Source organism: Anoplopoma fimbria, chromosome 24 (assembly GCF_027596085.1).
Source record: "Anoplopoma fimbria isolate UVic2021 breed Golden Eagle Sablefish chromosome 24, Afim_UVic_2022, whole genome shotgun sequence".
Classification (NCBI taxonomy): Eukaryota; Metazoa; Chordata; class Actinopteri; order Perciformes; family Anoplopomatidae; genus Anoplopoma; species Anoplopoma fimbria.
The window spans coordinates 8,202,001-8,218,835 of NC_072472.1; the positions used below are offsets into that span (position 1 = coordinate 8,202,001).

General features: G+C 38.8%; 2 protein-coding genes across 2 annotated transcripts; one reads left to right on the top strand and one right to left on the bottom strand.

Moving 5' to 3' along the window:
• Nucleotides 1-1,382: 1,382 nt before the first annotated feature.
• Nucleotides 1,383-11,250, bottom strand: lrwd1 (leucine-rich repeats and WD repeat domain containing 1). Its single transcript, XM_054625999.1, has 16 exons — nt 11,096-11,250; nt 9,579-9,665; nt 9,060-9,294; nt 7,949-8,068; nt 7,592-7,738; nt 7,395-7,487; nt 6,853-7,299; nt 6,054-6,168; nt 5,774-5,880; nt 5,299-5,509; nt 4,721-4,793; nt 4,320-4,463; nt 3,402-3,505; nt 2,804-2,965; nt 2,276-2,385; nt 1,383-1,848 (listed from the first exon to the last, which is right to left on the bottom strand). Exons 2-16 carry the CDS (start codon nt 9,656-9,658, stop codon nt 1,696-1,698), a joined length of 2,301 nt encoding a protein of 766 aa, XP_054481974.1. The 5' UTR covers nt 9,659-9,665; nt 11,096-11,250; the 3' UTR covers nt 1,383-1,695.
• A 2,376-nt stretch (nt 11,251-13,626) lies between these two features.
• On the top strand, nt 13,627-16,107 carry alkbh4 (alkB homolog 4, lysine demthylase). Its single transcript, XM_054625248.1, has 3 exons — nt 13,627-13,757; nt 14,757-14,945; nt 15,311-16,107. The coding sequence occupies exons 1-3, from the start codon at nt 13,632-13,634 to the stop codon at nt 15,830-15,832; spliced, it is 837 nt and encodes a 278-aa protein (XP_054481223.1). The 5' UTR covers nt 13,627-13,631; the 3' UTR covers nt 15,833-16,107.
• The last annotated feature ends 728 nt before the right edge of the window (nt 16,108-16,835 follow it).

Here is a 16,835-nt window from a genome sequence, read left to right on the forward strand (position 1 = left end):
TACTAAACAGCAAGGAACAGCCGGACCAGGCTGATAAACAACATGTAGTCTAGCCTGTGACTCCAGCTCTGCAGGGTCGACCCTTATTTTTTTTTTTTTTTTTTTTATACAAATGCGTGGTATTTAACTGGTACACATCCCCCCCACCCAAAACCCAAATCCGGACTGCAAACTAGGACTTCAATGTGGTCTTTACATGTGCTAGAAATACTCAGATGTCTAAATTGAGCAAAAAAACAAGCAATGTAAAAATACTGTACTTAAACTTAAGTGAAAGTATCTATTATACAGTATGGCTACCAACTTCTTAGTAGTGTTTATTAATAATAATAATAAAAAAATATTGTAACTTTAAAAAGGTACTCAAAGGCACTTTACATGTTTAAAGACAGAAACAAATAATTAAATAACAATGTAATTAAATTATTGAATTGTAATTTGTGTTGCATTAAAGTGTACGTCCCTTTTATTGGTGCAGCTGGCAAAGGTTGGGTACATTTTAATAACTTTATATACTGCTGGGTAGCTTAACCGCATTTTTGTCTATTAGTTATTTAAATCTGCTAAGTAACTAAAGCTGACAAATAAATATGGAGTATAAAAGTACAATATTTGCCTACAAAAGTTAGATGAGTAGAAGTGTAAAGTAGCATAGAATGGAAATACTCAAGTAAAGGACAAGTACCTAGATTGTTATAGACAAAACAGGTGAAAAATAACATTTATACCCGTTTTTTGTAAGTCTTCATACCACAACTGCACACAGACAATAATGAAACAAGTTTTACAAATGCAATAATTTGATTTATTAAATCAAGATATTTGTACAACTTCACAACACATAAAAACATGGTGGGTTGCACACAGAAACATACAGTAGGTACAGTAGAAGTACTGTAGGATTAGACGGTAAGAAGGAACACGCTTTTCTGCATTTTCTATCTCAGCAGTCAGTAACCAGGCTGCATTTCTACTCTGCCTCTTTACTCCTCACAGCAGTGTTGACTTTCTAGTGAGGACTGTTTGAATTCTTTAATGTTATCAGGACATTACATAAAGTAACTTTGAACAGCAAGGTCCAAAGACTGACCTTCAAAAAAAGACATTCACATAAAACTATTCACTTTAAATATGTACATTTGAAGAAAAAAAGTGTATGTACAATTTGCACCAAAAAAATAAAACAATCAGTCATAAATTTTAAATTTGAGTCCTATCCATAACTGACTTTATGATAAATGTCAAACTAATTAAACCTGCATTCATATTTTTTTCCACTTGGGTGCACAAAAAGTTGTGAGCACAAACCTGACATATTCTTTATCACATTTATAAAGTTTTAAGAATAACTGGTAACATAATTAACAATTCTTTCCCTCTGGCCACTATTTTCAACAGCAGCAACGTTTATTTACATCAGGATAAAATTTTGCTTTCTAAAAAATGTTATTACTCCAATTGTTTTGCTCTGACATCAACATTAAAGTCACTTTCCCCACACAAATTATGAAAACAAAATTTTCTTTTATAAAGGATCACTGCAGTCTGTCTTTGTGGCCTGAGACAGAGCAGCTTGTTGGTGTTACGGGAAACAAACCATAGCTTACAATTACCAAAATTCTCTTCCGTTACAAAAACCTAATGATTCGTATCAAAACACCTGATCATGATCTTCAGTCACACAGCTCGTGTTGCTCAGGAGGAATTCTCTCTCTTCCACACGATCACCATATTCTTGTCACTTAAGGCCACCAGGAAGTGGAGCTCAGGGTCCATTGCTACGCTGTTGATGGAGGGGCCCGCCACCTGGCCCTGGTCCTTCCTTACCGGGGTCGGCCACTCCAACACCTGCCAAAACAAAGAAAACGTCAGCTGGTCAGTGCTGAGCAATGTTTCACATTGATGCACTGACATTTTTAGTAGTAGAACAAGAAACTCAAGACCACATCTTTGTAAACACAAGATCTAAGGTCGTGCTCTTGTGTGATTCTTTTTGTAGATCTGACGATTTAATTAATAATCGATTACTTGACAAAATCGCATGGGTGAAAGCATACAGAGAATGTCTTTGATCAAGGACAGCCCGGGTTTTGTTCTTTTATCATAGTATGTATGTTTGAACGTATAAATCTGGTAACTGTTTGCTATATTTTCTCTTCTTATTTGAGTTTTTTTGTAAAATGTTAAAACATAGTACATTATTAGAGGGTTCCCCCACAATATTTTATGAAAGCAGAGCAGTATATTTATTAGGACATTTAGAGGAGATGGATACCTCAGTTGGAAGGATGGGTTTTCCAGTGTGGAGACTGTTTTTCTGCAAGTTGGAGACGTGGTATGTCCACAGCCTGCCTTTGTCATCACCACACACTATGTAGGCTTGGCCTAAAAGGGAGTGGGAATGAACACGAGCACACGCACACATAAACAAACATTATAATATCAGCATGAGTTTATTTCTCTGATACTGAAATACAAATTTATACAGAATGCAGTATTCTGGTCCAGCCACAAACTGAGACTGAAGTGTAATACACAGAAAATAAATAAATGATCTGGAAATGCAGTTTTAAGGAGTGTTATACTATCAAAATATGCTTTTGTGTATTGAGTAATACCGTCTTTATCTGGGCAATAACTCAAAGCAAATAAAAAGAAGGTGATGTAAAAGCTACTCATATGCAACAAGATATTTGTTGATACTTTACACCATTGCAACATGCACAATTTACATACTTGACTGGTTTTTTTTAATTAAAACAAGATTATACATGCAGCATTACTGATCTGACTTGTGACTAACCTGGGCAGGTGTTGAGAGCCAGGTATGGAATCTCAGTGCTGGCCCACTGCAGCTCAGCCAGAACCACAGCACAAACTGCCCTGTCCTTCTTGTCCGGCCGCTGGGACTTGGTTCTGCTCCAGCTCCACAAATAAATGGAACAATGCATGTAGTTCTTGGAGGCTAGATGACCATAATGACAAAGAAGTGCAAAAGAAGAGAACATTCAAGCAAAACTATGGACATGTACATAAACAAAGGATTTCTGGGGGCAGGTTTTATGCAGATCTTTTAATTACAATTGAAGACAATCTGAATGTCGATATGACGCTGAAATTAAGACATGAAGGAACTCATGGTCTTACAAGAGAGGGACAAACAAAAGCAAAATTATAGTGCCATCTAGTGGTGATCAAACTAACAATTTGTGAAGATATTGGTTTTCAGAGGTTCATCCGCATAGTTGACCAACTTCAATATTTACTGTTAGATACATAAAACAATGTAAAACTCAAATATGTGCTCAGTGTCAAACAAACTAGACTAGATTATTGTTGAATGAGACATCACCTCCTATAATATCTGCCTATGACTAAAAAAAAAACTCACTCTCACTTACCCACTATGTCATCCGTAAGAAAACTAAGGCCATCAACAGTGTGGTAGTCGTGGTCTTTGTCTTCCTTCTTGTATATAGGGAAATTTATCTCCATCTCCTTGGTCCTATTGAGAACAACAAAAACACACTGAATGTTACTGGCTGGTCCAATGTATGAATTTATACAAATTGTTTTATCATTACTCCAGTCAACAGAGGTAGTGCAACAAATTGACAGGATCTTTACATAAGGAGTCTCAAATCATCTCTACTGACATTTTTTAAATGTTCGTTCTGTCTGTCTTCCTTTTTTGTAAAGCATGTTGTGCTGCCTTTCTTGTATAAAAGGTGCTATACAAATAATGTTAATATTATTAGAAAAACAAATGCTTATGCATGATTTGGCACCTGATGCACAGAAGGAGTGGCATCAATTTGAAAAGAATCAAAAAGAGTGTTTTGTGTTTTCTTCCAGGCTGCATCAGTGACTATATTCCAAACTAGGCCTTATTTAGAATTTAGCATTTTTTCCACATTAAGACATGTGGGATATGCCATTGTTATTCAGGTATTTGGAGCTTTCCTATGACATGCATACATTATTTTGAAGTTTTGAAAAACTTGTAGAATGGTGACAACGAGGGTACACCAACAGCAACACAATGACTGAAGTTGGAAAAGGAGGGGAATTAAATGTAATTTAAAAGGACTATGCCATGTGGTTGCATTTCAGTAATCACGGTATTCAAGGCTGCATTTAAACAGGAACATTTACGGAATATTCATTTTCATTCGTCATAGCTTTATCTGGGTTAATCTTTTTAAAAACAGGCCTGGATCAGCCCTAAGTTCCCCTTTTGTGAGAAATGTCTGCACTCTTAAGCTCTTCAAAGAAAACCGACACTGATGTTGATGCAAGAACACTGCTGATGTCTTTACCTCTTTGTGGTGTTGTTGTTGCCGAGTAGTGTGTTGTAGCAGTGCAGGCCGTCCTCACAGGCAGTCAGTAGGTGAGCGCTGGGGGAAGTGGGGGGGAGGCAGATGTGCAGAGGGGTGGTGCTGGTCTCCAACACGAGCAGCTGACTGGAGGGACAAACAGAAGTATTCTTAACATCACTGCCTGGACCTCTACAAACACAAACACAACCCTGCTGGACCCATTACACATGGAAATGTACAACTGAGGTTTGTTTAGAATATTCATTTTAATTACAGCAGAGTTTTACCATTAACCGTCTATAAAATGCAGGAGGATATGTAGATTTTTTTTTCTAGTCAAAAGGAGTGATAGTGCATCCAAAAGAAAACATTTACAACACATACAAACATGCAATACTCACACAACTTTGTAGTTGTACTGGCTATCCACTCCACCGATGTCCCACATCAAGATCTTCTTATCGTACGAGCCCGCTGCAATAGAAAAAGATAAGATAAGTGATGAGTGACAGAGTGAGTATTTTGCCACATATTTGTCTGAAATCCTCAACAGGTGAGGACATGGTTATTGTACAGCAGTGGTTGCCACACTAGTACAAAAAGGAAAACAAACAAAAATGATGAGCCTCAATGCAGGCTCCCCCTTCAAATATAACATACAAAAATAAGAGCATTGTCAGATGGTCTCGTAGCAATTAAAAAATGCCTTAATTGTGCATTTTCTTATTATCTTTGAAACGTCTCACATGTTGGACAATATTCTATGAAATTCCTCCTCATACATTACGAGAACAGCTTTGCTTCTTTGTTATTGTCAGTCACTTGAAAAGATGAATAAAGATGCCGCTTAAAGTACGACTCAAGTTTTAATTAGGCAGAATTATTCTTAATCTGTCTGATGATGCTGGACCTCTAGACTGCCAACTAAACAGAACTCATAATGCTAGTTCTTAATCTATAAAAAGTAACCATGGCTCACTGAAGAGGAAGTTTCCCTGGTGGTGGTTGAAGCGGAGGACAGACAGCGCCTTGCGGCTGGCCCGGAACTCCCCGTAGGCCACGTTGTTTCTGGGATGGATCAGCTTGACCAGTCCCCTTTTCCCACCAGCGGCCAGAATGCTGCAGTGCTGAGCCGAGGCCCCGCCCCCCCTGGACATCAACACTGTGGACCAGGCGAGGGAGAAGAACTCCTGTTGGGGGAAAACGACAGATGCAAACGTCAGAAAAAGATATCTAGCCTATATTATGATACAAATACTAAAATATAGATAAAAATAAATCTTAAAATCAATATATGAAGTGCTTTAATGTCTGCAGAATCCGTGCTAGCCCCTGTCAGCATAAAACCAAAACAATATGGTGTGGTAACTTCAAAAAAGGCCTCTAGTTTTCTGTGAATGTAGATGTATAACTCTTACATTTAGAATAATGTTATGAGACCAAATTGTGCAAACCTCTCCAGGAACTTTGTACTTCTTCATCACCATCCCGGCTTCACAGTCAATTACACACAGAGAGTCTCCACCACAGGTAGCGACCAATCGGCCTCCTCCTCCAGCGCCTGTTAAAACATGAAAAAGAGAGACTGAGTTTATCTCCTATTTTTCTCTGATGAACATGATTATAGGAAAGCTTTATCGACAACTATAAAGCCTTTCATTTTGATAATCTAAGCCTTGTTTAAAAGGCCTGGGGGATGCACTGATAAATCTTTCTTAATCTGTTGATCAGTACCAGTGGAATCTGGCAGCGGCTGGAAAGCACAGGCCCACAGCTGGGTGGAGAAGTCCTCCGAGCTGTCCTGTTTACTGTGGCACTGGAGGACGTGGAGAGGCTTCAGACACACCGGCTGCCGGAGGAACGGAAACATGTCACAAAGAAGAAGATGGAGAGGAGGAAGATTATAGCAGAGTGGTGGGGAAAAAAGGACTTTAATGACGTGATATCCTGATAATACCAACAGCTGGGCATTCTATATCGCTGTTCAGATATAAAGCTGAATGTTCTTGAGATGTTTGGACCAACCGACTGATATTGGCGTCCTGGAGCCACACCTCTATCACGGCAAAAAATACACTATTGTAAAAGTGTTAATGTTTGATCTTTCATTAAAAAAAACACTAGAATGTACAGTACCAGTCAAAAGTTTGGACACACCTTCTCATTCAACTACTTTGAAGAATCTAAAATATAAAACATATTCTGGTTTGTTGAGCATTTGTTTGTTTACCACATAATTCCATATGTGTTCCTTCATAGTTTGGATGTCTTCAATATTAATCTACAATGTAGAAAAAAATAAAAATAAAAATAAAGAAAAAACATTGACTGAGAAGGCGTGTCCAAACTTTTGACTGGTACTGTATATCTAGACTCATTAACATCCTCATTAAAAAAAGTATAATACACCATAAGTGCAGATTGTGGACCAGATTTAATGCAGATCCCTCACTGCCATTATCACAAACATACAATCTTTGGTGGTGTCCGGAACAACACAGGGTTGGGTGTCTAACAGCTGTGTGTGCGTTACCTGTGTTCTGCTGCCGATCTTTATTGAGGGCAGTAATTCAGCGTCTCTCTGGTGCTCTGTTCGGCCTTTCTGTTTTATCTGAGCTCCATCATCCTCTTTGGTTTTTCTCACTTGAGATCCTCTCTTGGGCGTCTCCGCCCTCGTCTGACCTCTGGTGGGGGTTGAGGGAGGCTGACTTAACTTGCGGGGGCTCATCCTGACGGTGCTGGTCTGGGTTAGCGTCTGAAGCTTGCGGCTGAGGCTGGACTTGCGAGGACTAGATTCAACGGGGGAGACTGGAGGATCTGAGCGCAGTTTCTTGAGAGGCGTCAGGCTTATGCTGGACTTGCGAGGACTGGCTTTAACGGAGGAGACTGGGAGATCTGAGCGCAGTTTCTTGCGAGGCGTCAGGCTTATGCTGGTGTCAACTAATACAGTTTGTTTCCTCTTTGTAGGCGTTGATACCTCCTGAAGAAAGCAAACACAAGACAAGCTCAAATCAACTCCAGGACTTATCAATAACTCAAAATCCTCAAAAAGCAAGTCATCCTTTGAGATCTTACACTGTTCTCTTTGGTGTCTGGAGACCCCTTGCTCTCCGGTTCTTCCTTTGGGTCCGTCAGAGAGCGCAGATACTCCTTAGCAATAATCTCCACCTAAGAACCAACGGATGCAAAGAGACAGACGGTTAATGAAGATGAAAGAGGGCAACACGAAAACAAAAAAAGGTGGAAGAATTTCTCCAACATCATGAACTCACCCTCCATTTGGTGAAGTCACTGACTGAGCTGGGTCCATATTTAACCTGCTGACGGGCAGTGTTGACAAAGTTTTTCTCCAAGGAGGACATTTTCTCTGCTGTGACGGGATCCGGGAGAGAGAAGCTCTTCTCCCACACTGCGATTATCTAAAATAACCAAAGACAGTTTGTACATTGAAATCAGCAACAGCTTTTGCCAAACTGTGCATGAATATTTCCCTTTCAAATACTACAGAGACTTTGAAACCAATCTGGCAGTGTGACATCATTCTAATCCTTTTACCTTACCTAGTAAAGAGGACAATACTGGTTTACAGTCTTAATAATATCATAAAATAAATTAAATCAGTTCCGTACCCTGGTCCTCAGGTTCTCACTGTAGACGTAGCGTAAGTGGTTGGCAGTAGTGCTGACATCTTTACCGTTGTAAATCCTCAGTTTGGGCAACAACGACATCAGCTTGTAATTATCACTCACCTGAGGAAGAAAGGCAACATTATCAGTCAAATCTAAGACCCAGTGAGGTGTCATTTCATTTTGAAAGGACTTCAGGATTGATTTTGAACATTACTTTCTTAAATTGTCTTTTTTTCATTAACCAAAAAATGAAGGCTCCACCAATGAAAACGTTCTTGTGTGATATTGGGTTACAGTAAATTAGATGTGAATGCAGGAAAAATCTAATTGTTTCTAGGCTACTAAAGAAAACATGGTGGCCAACTACATGAAGAGGACCCGCTCCTTATACACTGAAGAAAAAATACTTATTGATGCTCCAAACTGTTCCTTTAAGTCCAAAGGTAGCTGATTTTACAGCAACATTCCAATATTCTTGCATGGCTCTGTCTATTTGTTTCAGGGGAGATATTTCACTCGCCCCCTTTCCAGTTCAAAAAAGAGCAAAAGGTGGGGAACGCCCTAAACAGTCTCTCACAGAACGCACATATAGACAACCATTCACACCTACAGGCCATTGATTGTGTCCAGTAAGACAATCTGCATGTCTTTAAACTGTGGGAGGAAACCCACTCAGACACATTCAGAATATGCAAACTGGACTAGTGAAATCAAATACTGAAACCTCTTTCTGTGTGAGGTGACAACCGTTAATCAGTGAGCGTTAGGGTGGCTTTACACGGGGAAACTTTTATGCAACTAATTGCAGGTTGCAAACTGCATGAAATATATTCTCCATGCAACTTAACAGTTACTCAAAGCCATTAACAAAAACAATCAGTCTCATGTAAAACAATTACATATTTTTTTCACTAAAATTAGCTAGCTTGATTGGTAATTGTTCATCTCTTGTATTGTAAAACAATGTAAAGCCAGTCGTGGAAATTATTTGTGAATAAGTTAGCAAAACATTATTTGTGAACATTTAAGTGAATTTTACATTTCTACTAAAAAAAAAAACACTAAAAGGGTGGAGTATAAGCAAATAGAAAGCCATTAGCCACATCCTTACAGTGATATAGAGATTGTCCTCCATCTTGAGCTCTTCCAGACCGCTGAGAGACTCCAGCGTGGTAACATCCTCCATCTGGTTGTCGCTGAGGTCCAGGTAGCGAAGCGCAGGAAGCTCCAGGTTCTTGGGCACCTCCTGCAGTCTGTTCCCAGAGAGATCCCACCGCTCCAGGGACTGGAGACGGGACAGCAGCCTGACCGGCAGGTCCTGAGGGTTCAGCCCGAGCTTGGATAGACTGAGGAGAAGAGAACTTCACGTCAGTGTTTCCTCAAACTAAATGTGTAGATGTATCTGCAACAACTCCTCTTAGCATAACCTAAAGTTGGCTTTCCCACTGGGGCTCCTCCATCAAATACGCAAAAAAAAATAATACATAGATACACGTTTTTCTCCTGCTTTTTGAAAAACCACGTCTTTCCTCAACTTCAGTTTCAAACTACCCTCTATATTGTACTTTATACATTTGTGCCAGAAATAAAAAACAAACACTCTCTTAAGGACAAAGAAAAACATGCTTACTTCAGTGTCTTGATTTGATCCAGCTTGTTGGTTTTTGGAGAGCCTTTCTCCAGTAAGAGTTTCTCTGTTATTTTCTCCATTGCTTAGCTGTAGAAAAAAAACAAAATTCAAAAATGAAGATATCAGGAACAACTGTGGAGCAAAGAGGGGGTACTAAAGAGTTGATTCAGTGACCTACTCTTTTGTAAGATTCAGGTCTGTTACACCTCTGACCCCACCCAGAATCACTGATGGGTGCTTTAAGGTACTCTGCTTCACCTATGATGACACAACAGGGAGCACCAACCGCACCCTGAGTGCTCTTCTACATCGCTGCAGCAAGGTGTGAACTCCAATCAATGGAAGTTAGCAAATGGGTTTTGTGTAATTTGCTCTTCAATTTGGATTTTGCAACTTGTTATAATTAATTAATTAATACAATGTCATACAGGTTGTTATCTAGCATTACAATATATTTTTTTCATACAAAACCCAGCGGTCCTAGGACTGTCGATGTGTAGGCTTGTTTTTGTTTTGTTTTTTTGTTTCAGTGGGTTCGGTCAAGTTTGCATTCATTCTACTACAGTGACCTCTCTGGTCATTTGCTTACTGGGTTTTACATACTTTATTGTATTGTGTAAAGGCATTTCACTCACTCAGGTTAGTGGGAGCATGTCCTGTGGAAGCGGCCTGTTGTTTAGTATCAGTTTTGAGGTGATTATGACTGTAAATATTCTTAGGATTGGCCCCACAACAATTTATAATGCTGTTTGAGGATTTCTGGTCCACCTTATTACGAATAAGTGAATAAAATCTTAATTTCTTCTTTCTCAAATTTGCTGAACTACTTCACTACTCACACATAATCCACATAACATCTAGGGAACAAGCATAACCTGTCTGGGAATAACTAGACTACTGAGTCAAATGCAACTAGTGTTTCTCTATGTTTCAGAATGATTTCCTTAGATAAAATTATACACTTTTTGTTCTAAATACAGGGTTAGAGTGCAGTGTGGTGGTTTTATTTTATGTTGATCTCTATCAGTGCATAGGATCATCAGTGTTGTCTTTTCTCTATCAGTGCATTCTTTACTTTGCCCTTAACACTTTTGGTTTAATAAATCAGCTTTATGAGTGTTTAAAACGTTCACACTCAGTGTATATATGTTAAATTATAAAAAGGTACCAAAGAGAAGATGTCATTTAGCTGACTCAATAACAAAACAACATGATTCAGCTTTCATCCTTTAAACAAAGTTTGCTTTTGAGATACCCTGTTTTATTATTATTTATTTTTAAATCTGCTTTTAGTTCCCCCATGATGCATTTGGATATTAGATGTATTCACGTTAGTAGGAAACAGAGGTTAGGTGGCCACGTTGGACGCACTATTTCTTTGTATCTTGATACTACCTCAAAGTTACAGACAATCAATCAATAATCATTGAGTTTCAGTGCACATATCGATAGTTTATCTTCCATAAGCAAACATAAATATAGTTGATCTTTTAATATTTATAGATAAAATTACTTACCGACACTTCTTCATCAACTTCAGTAAACTCTCTTCTCAAGCAGCAACTGAGCTTTCCCGGGAAAACGCTACGTATATCCGGTGGGCGTGGTTTAAAGTGACAGTAAGAATTAGGGTTTTTTTTTTACCCTGAGCTGAGCCTCCCAGGCTGAATGCAGAAGCCCACAGCCCAGGGTTAAGTATTCACATCTTTTACCTGAGCAAAAGCAACTGCAATACTGCAAGTACAAAGAAACTCTGCTACAGGGGAAAGCATGCATTCAAAATATTAGTGAGGAAAAGTGCAAAAAATTTAATAATAATATAATAAAAGTAGCAAAAGTTAAAGAAAACATTATAAAGAATGGCCCATTTCTAAATATTATATTCTATTACTGGATTATAATTAGTGATGCATTAAGAGCAGATTACTTTTAATGCATCTTGTAAATGTGGGGCCAATCTTAATTCTTTTTTTCTGTGTAGCTTAACTCATTATAATATATAAAATAGTTTGATATATATTTTTTTATCTGCAAAGTAACTAGAGCTGTTGAAAAAATGTTGTGGGATGAAAAGTACGATATTGGCTTCGAAAAATGAAGTGGAGTAGAAGTACAAAGTAGCATAATATGTAAATGTTCAAGTAAAATACAAGTGCCACAATATTTTACTTAAGCAAAGTATATTACATTCCACTACTGGTTTTAGATACATATACATACCTGACGCACAAGGCCCTCTCTCACCTGGAGAAGCTGGGAAGCACTGTGAGAGTCATGTTCTTTGACTTCTCCAGTGCTTTCAACACCATCCAGCCCTCCCTACCGAGAGAGAAGCTGCTGGAGATGAACCTGCACCCCGACACCACTTCCTGGATCACAGACTACCTCACAGGCCGGCCACAGTACGTCAGGGTGGATGGCTGTGTCTCTGAGTCTGTGATCAGCAACACCGGCGCACCCCAAGGAACTGTACTGGCACCGTTCCTCTTCACTCTCTACACCTCGGACTTCCGCTTCAACTCTGGTTCCTGCCACCTCCAAAAGTTTTCCGATGACTCCTCCATTGTTGGATGTATCACCAGGGACAACGAGGAGGAGTACAGAGGACTGATTGAGAGCTTCATCACATGGTGCAGCAACAACCACCTGAAGCTCAACATCAGCAAGACCAAGGAGCTTGTGGTGGACTACCAGAGGAACAGAAGCCCCCCTGTCCCTGTTTTCATTCAGGGAGGGGAAGTGGAGAGGGTTGAGTCCTACAAGTACCTTGGGGTGCAGATCAACAATAAACTGGACTGGACACACAACACTGACGCCCTCTACAGGAAAGGACAGAGCAGGCTGTTCTTCCTAAGGAGGCTGAGGTCCTTCAATGTGTGCAATAAACTGCTCAAGGCATTCTACCAGTCTGTGGTAGCCAGCGCCCTCTTCTTCGCTGTAGCGTGCTGGGGTGGTGGCATCAGGACTGGAGATGCCAACAAACTTAATAAGCTGGTGAGGAAAGCCAGCTCTGTGGTGGGTCTGGAGCTGGACAGTCTGGAGTCAGTGGGTGAGAGGAGGATGAAGGCCAAACTCAGAGCCATCCTGGACAATCCCTCTCACCCTCTCCATGAGGAACTGTGGCAGCTGGGCAGCTCTTTCAGCCATCGGCTGATTCTGCCAAAGAGCAGGACGGAGCGCTTCAGACGCTCATTTGTGCCCACTGCCATCAGACTGTATAACAACAGCGGAGACCACAGTCTGTCAACATGCTGACCAGCCATATCCATGTGGATATACTGTACATTTTTATTTTTATTCCTGTTCTATCTTTATTTGTTGTATAGTATGTGTATTTATTGTCTGTGTCTGTGTAGTTGAGCTGCTGCAACACTCAAATTTCCCCCATGGGGATCAATAAAGGAATATAATAATATATATACATACACACATACACATATATATATATACATATCTATATATACATACATACAAACACACACACACACACACATATACATACATATATATATATATATATATATATATATATATATATATATATATATATATATACAAACATATATATATATATATATATATATATACATATACACATATATACAAACTATGAAGGAACACATATGGAATTATGTGGTAAACAAAAAAATGCTCAACAAACCAGAATATGTTTTATATTTTAGATTATTCAAAGTAGTAGAAGGTGTGTCCAAACTTTTGACTGGTACTGTATATATACACACACACACATATATATATACACACACACATATACATGTAAGTATCTTTGTATGTGCATAGGCTATGTGTATAATGTATATATGTTTATTCTATTGCTATGTGAAAATCCAATGGGACCTCTTGAAAACCCAAAAAGAAAAACTGAAGTGGAAAACGTTTAAAATAATCCTCTAAAATCCAACACCATCCATAGTGTGAAGTGAATAAACTGCAGACTGCACTGGATGCATAAACAAACGTTTCGCTAGGTGGCGGTGTTTACTTATTTTAACAGGTTCGCCACCTAAATACCAACAGAAGAAGAAGAAGATAATGACGCAAGATGTGATGATGGCTGCTGATAGCGGCGTTACTAATTGTGCTTGTAAAGGTATCCGGCGGTGTCTCAAGTGTGAACATGTAAAGGGAAAGGAACACTTGGAGGCGAATGAACCAAAGGTAAACATATCTGACTGAAAGCATGTTTTTTACACATGTTATCAGCAGGAAACGGACGCAGCTGTTAAAAAATTGCAGCTACGGATGCCCTCACAGGACAATCTTTATCAGAGGTCTCTGGTTCACGTTATAACGCGAAACATTTATTCAGTTCATACTTGAGTATATCCATTTTGTGCTGCTTTATACTTCTACATTCTGAGAGGCAAATATTTATTTTTATTTTTATTAATTCAAAATTGAAATACATTTATTCATTCTGATCTATTATTGGTCTTTATATATATTCACATGTACATCAACTAATTTACATATATGTTTGAGCCTTATTGTTTTTATTGTAAAGTGCTTTGTAACTCTGAAAGGTACTGTATAAGTATTATTAATAATATATAAAGTAATTAAAATATATTTTCCTTTACCAGCTGCAACATTAGTAGGATGAATCCATTAATGCATCAATAACTATAATGCAATAATATACAGTACCAGTCAAAAGTGTGGACACACCTTCTCATTCAACTACTTTGAAGAATCTAAAATATAAAACATATTCTGGTTTGTTGAGCATTTGTTTGTTTACCACATAATTCCATATGTGTTCCTTCATAGTTTGGATGTTTTCAATATTAATCTACAATGTAGAAAAAAATAAAAATAAAGAAAAACCATTGAATGAGAAGGTGTGTCCAAACTTTTGACTGATACTGTACATAATTCTGAAATGGGCTATTCTGCATATTGAGCACTACTTTTGATACTTTAAGTATATTTTGATGCTAGTGCTTACAAGATTTTGAATTAAGGACTTTTACTTACTTCCATAAAGGATCTAAGTATTTCTTCCACCATCTCACTTATATCTGCTTGATTGTTTGTCATTCACATTAAATACTGTCACTTGTACTTGATCATCAGAAATGACAATATAAAGAGTGCCATGTCTCATTAAACTAGAGTATACCAGACATTATAATAATTTAGTTTTTGTCTCCGAAGATTGTGCATCATTTCCTGTACGATCCTGAGACGAGGCTTGCCATCGGCAAAGATGCAGAGGCTGTGCCCTTCCCCTTTCCTGGCATCTTCCTGCGGGAGAACTTCATATCAGAAGAGGAGGAGAAAAAGCTGATCAGCACGATGGACCAGGATGTGTGGAATGACTCTCAGTCTGGTCGAAGGAAACAGGTAATGTGGAACACGTGTATTTTTTTAATGGCATGAGCACGCCTACACAACATGACCGTGGCCAAATAATGTCTGTTTGTTGACTTTGTTTTTCAGGGTCATGCTTCCCAATTAAAAGACAACTAGAGCTTGAGGACACAAGTCATATAGTTTCACAAGTAGCTTGTTTAATGGACAGTGTCACAAACCTGCCCGACTGGCTTTTGGCAGTTGTGACTGTAATACAGCTAGTGGAGATGAAACAATCCACAAGTCTTTATAAAATTCCCATGTTTTAATACATTATTATTATTATTATTATTATTATTATTGCTGTTGTTATTTTCTGATGAAATAACCAAAAGTTTTTTCTCATATTGTTGCAGGACTTTGGTCCAAAAGTTAACTTCAAGAAGAAGAAAGTGCGTCTAGCTGGCTTCAGTGGACTACCTGCTTTGAGCCAAAAACTAGTGCTCAGAATGCAGCAAGACTCAAGTCTAGCCGACTTTCAACCGGTGGAGCAGTGCAATCTGGATTACCATCCTCAGCGAGGCTCCGCCATCGATCCACACCTAGACGACTCCTGGCTGTGGGGGGAACGGCTTGTCACCATCAACATGTTATCGAACACTACACTCACTATGTCCCTGGAACGGGGTCTGCCAGAGTTGGGACTAGCAGAGGAAGTCCACGTAGCTGTGCGTCTTCCTCGCAGGTCGTTGGTTGTGTTATACGGCGAGGCACGGCACAGATGGAAACATGCCATTCATAGGGACGATGTTCAGGAGCGCAGAGTTTGCAGCACCTACAGAGAGCTGACTCCAGAGTTCCTACCTGGAGGGCATCAGGAAGAGCTGGGAGCTCAGCTGTTGAACATTTCTTTGAGCTTCCAAGGAACTCCAGTATAAGCTCATCTGATGATGCAGAACAGAGGTGGGGGTCCAGACTCCTCGGGTGACTTTATAAATTGAAATTCAGACATAAATTTCTATCAAATAGAATTGTATAACTGTAATTATTACAGGATGGTTTTTTTTTACCCAGAGTATAAAATGCAGCAATAACTGCACCACAAATGCAGTTATTGCCTCCAAGTGAATCAAACAATAAAAGTCATACAAAACAATCATCTTGAGCAATTATTCTTGATACAGGTTGTATTTCATTATTAATTGTTGCTTGCTAGCCCTTTATTTATTTATTTATCCAATTCCTCAACTTATGAGGAACTGTGGTCAAGACCAGCTGTCTTTAGAAGCCATATTTTTTGCTGACCTCAATCCTTTTCAACTCTGTCTTTAATAAATAACAAAAAAACATTTTCTTGCATAACACTCTGACTCACCTTTTTTTTAATGTAGAGTGTGTACTTACTTTTCCTGCAGTAGTGAGTGGATCTGGTGTGCTGTTCAGCTGTAATGTGAGGACGTGGCCACGCTAGAGCACTGCTAGCTCAGGTGGTCTGAGTCGCTGCAGTACAGAAGCATTGTAAAGATTGTGAAGAAGTGGATGTTGATGTAAAATGTCTTCATCTCCCTGCTGTGCTGCTGCAATTCACATATTGCCAAACACACATTCTAAAAAGGACCATACCAGTGTTCTTGTTTTATGATTCAGCTCAGTTACTACCAATATTGTATACTTTACAACTGACTGCCTTTCAAGTCATGTTATGGAGTTTTATAACTGTGGATGTGTTTACACTACCTCGCAGGCTGCAATTGCTTTTCATAAATTCTACAAAAATACTAAAAAAGTCAAATTTTCCTTTAAGTAATGAACAAAAGTATTGCCAACAAAATAAACTTTAGTAGTAGTAGTAATATGTTCCTGAGATATGCACAAACATGACCCGCCACAGTTGGTTAATACACATTGTGCAATGCCTTTTGGTTGAAAATAAATTAAAAA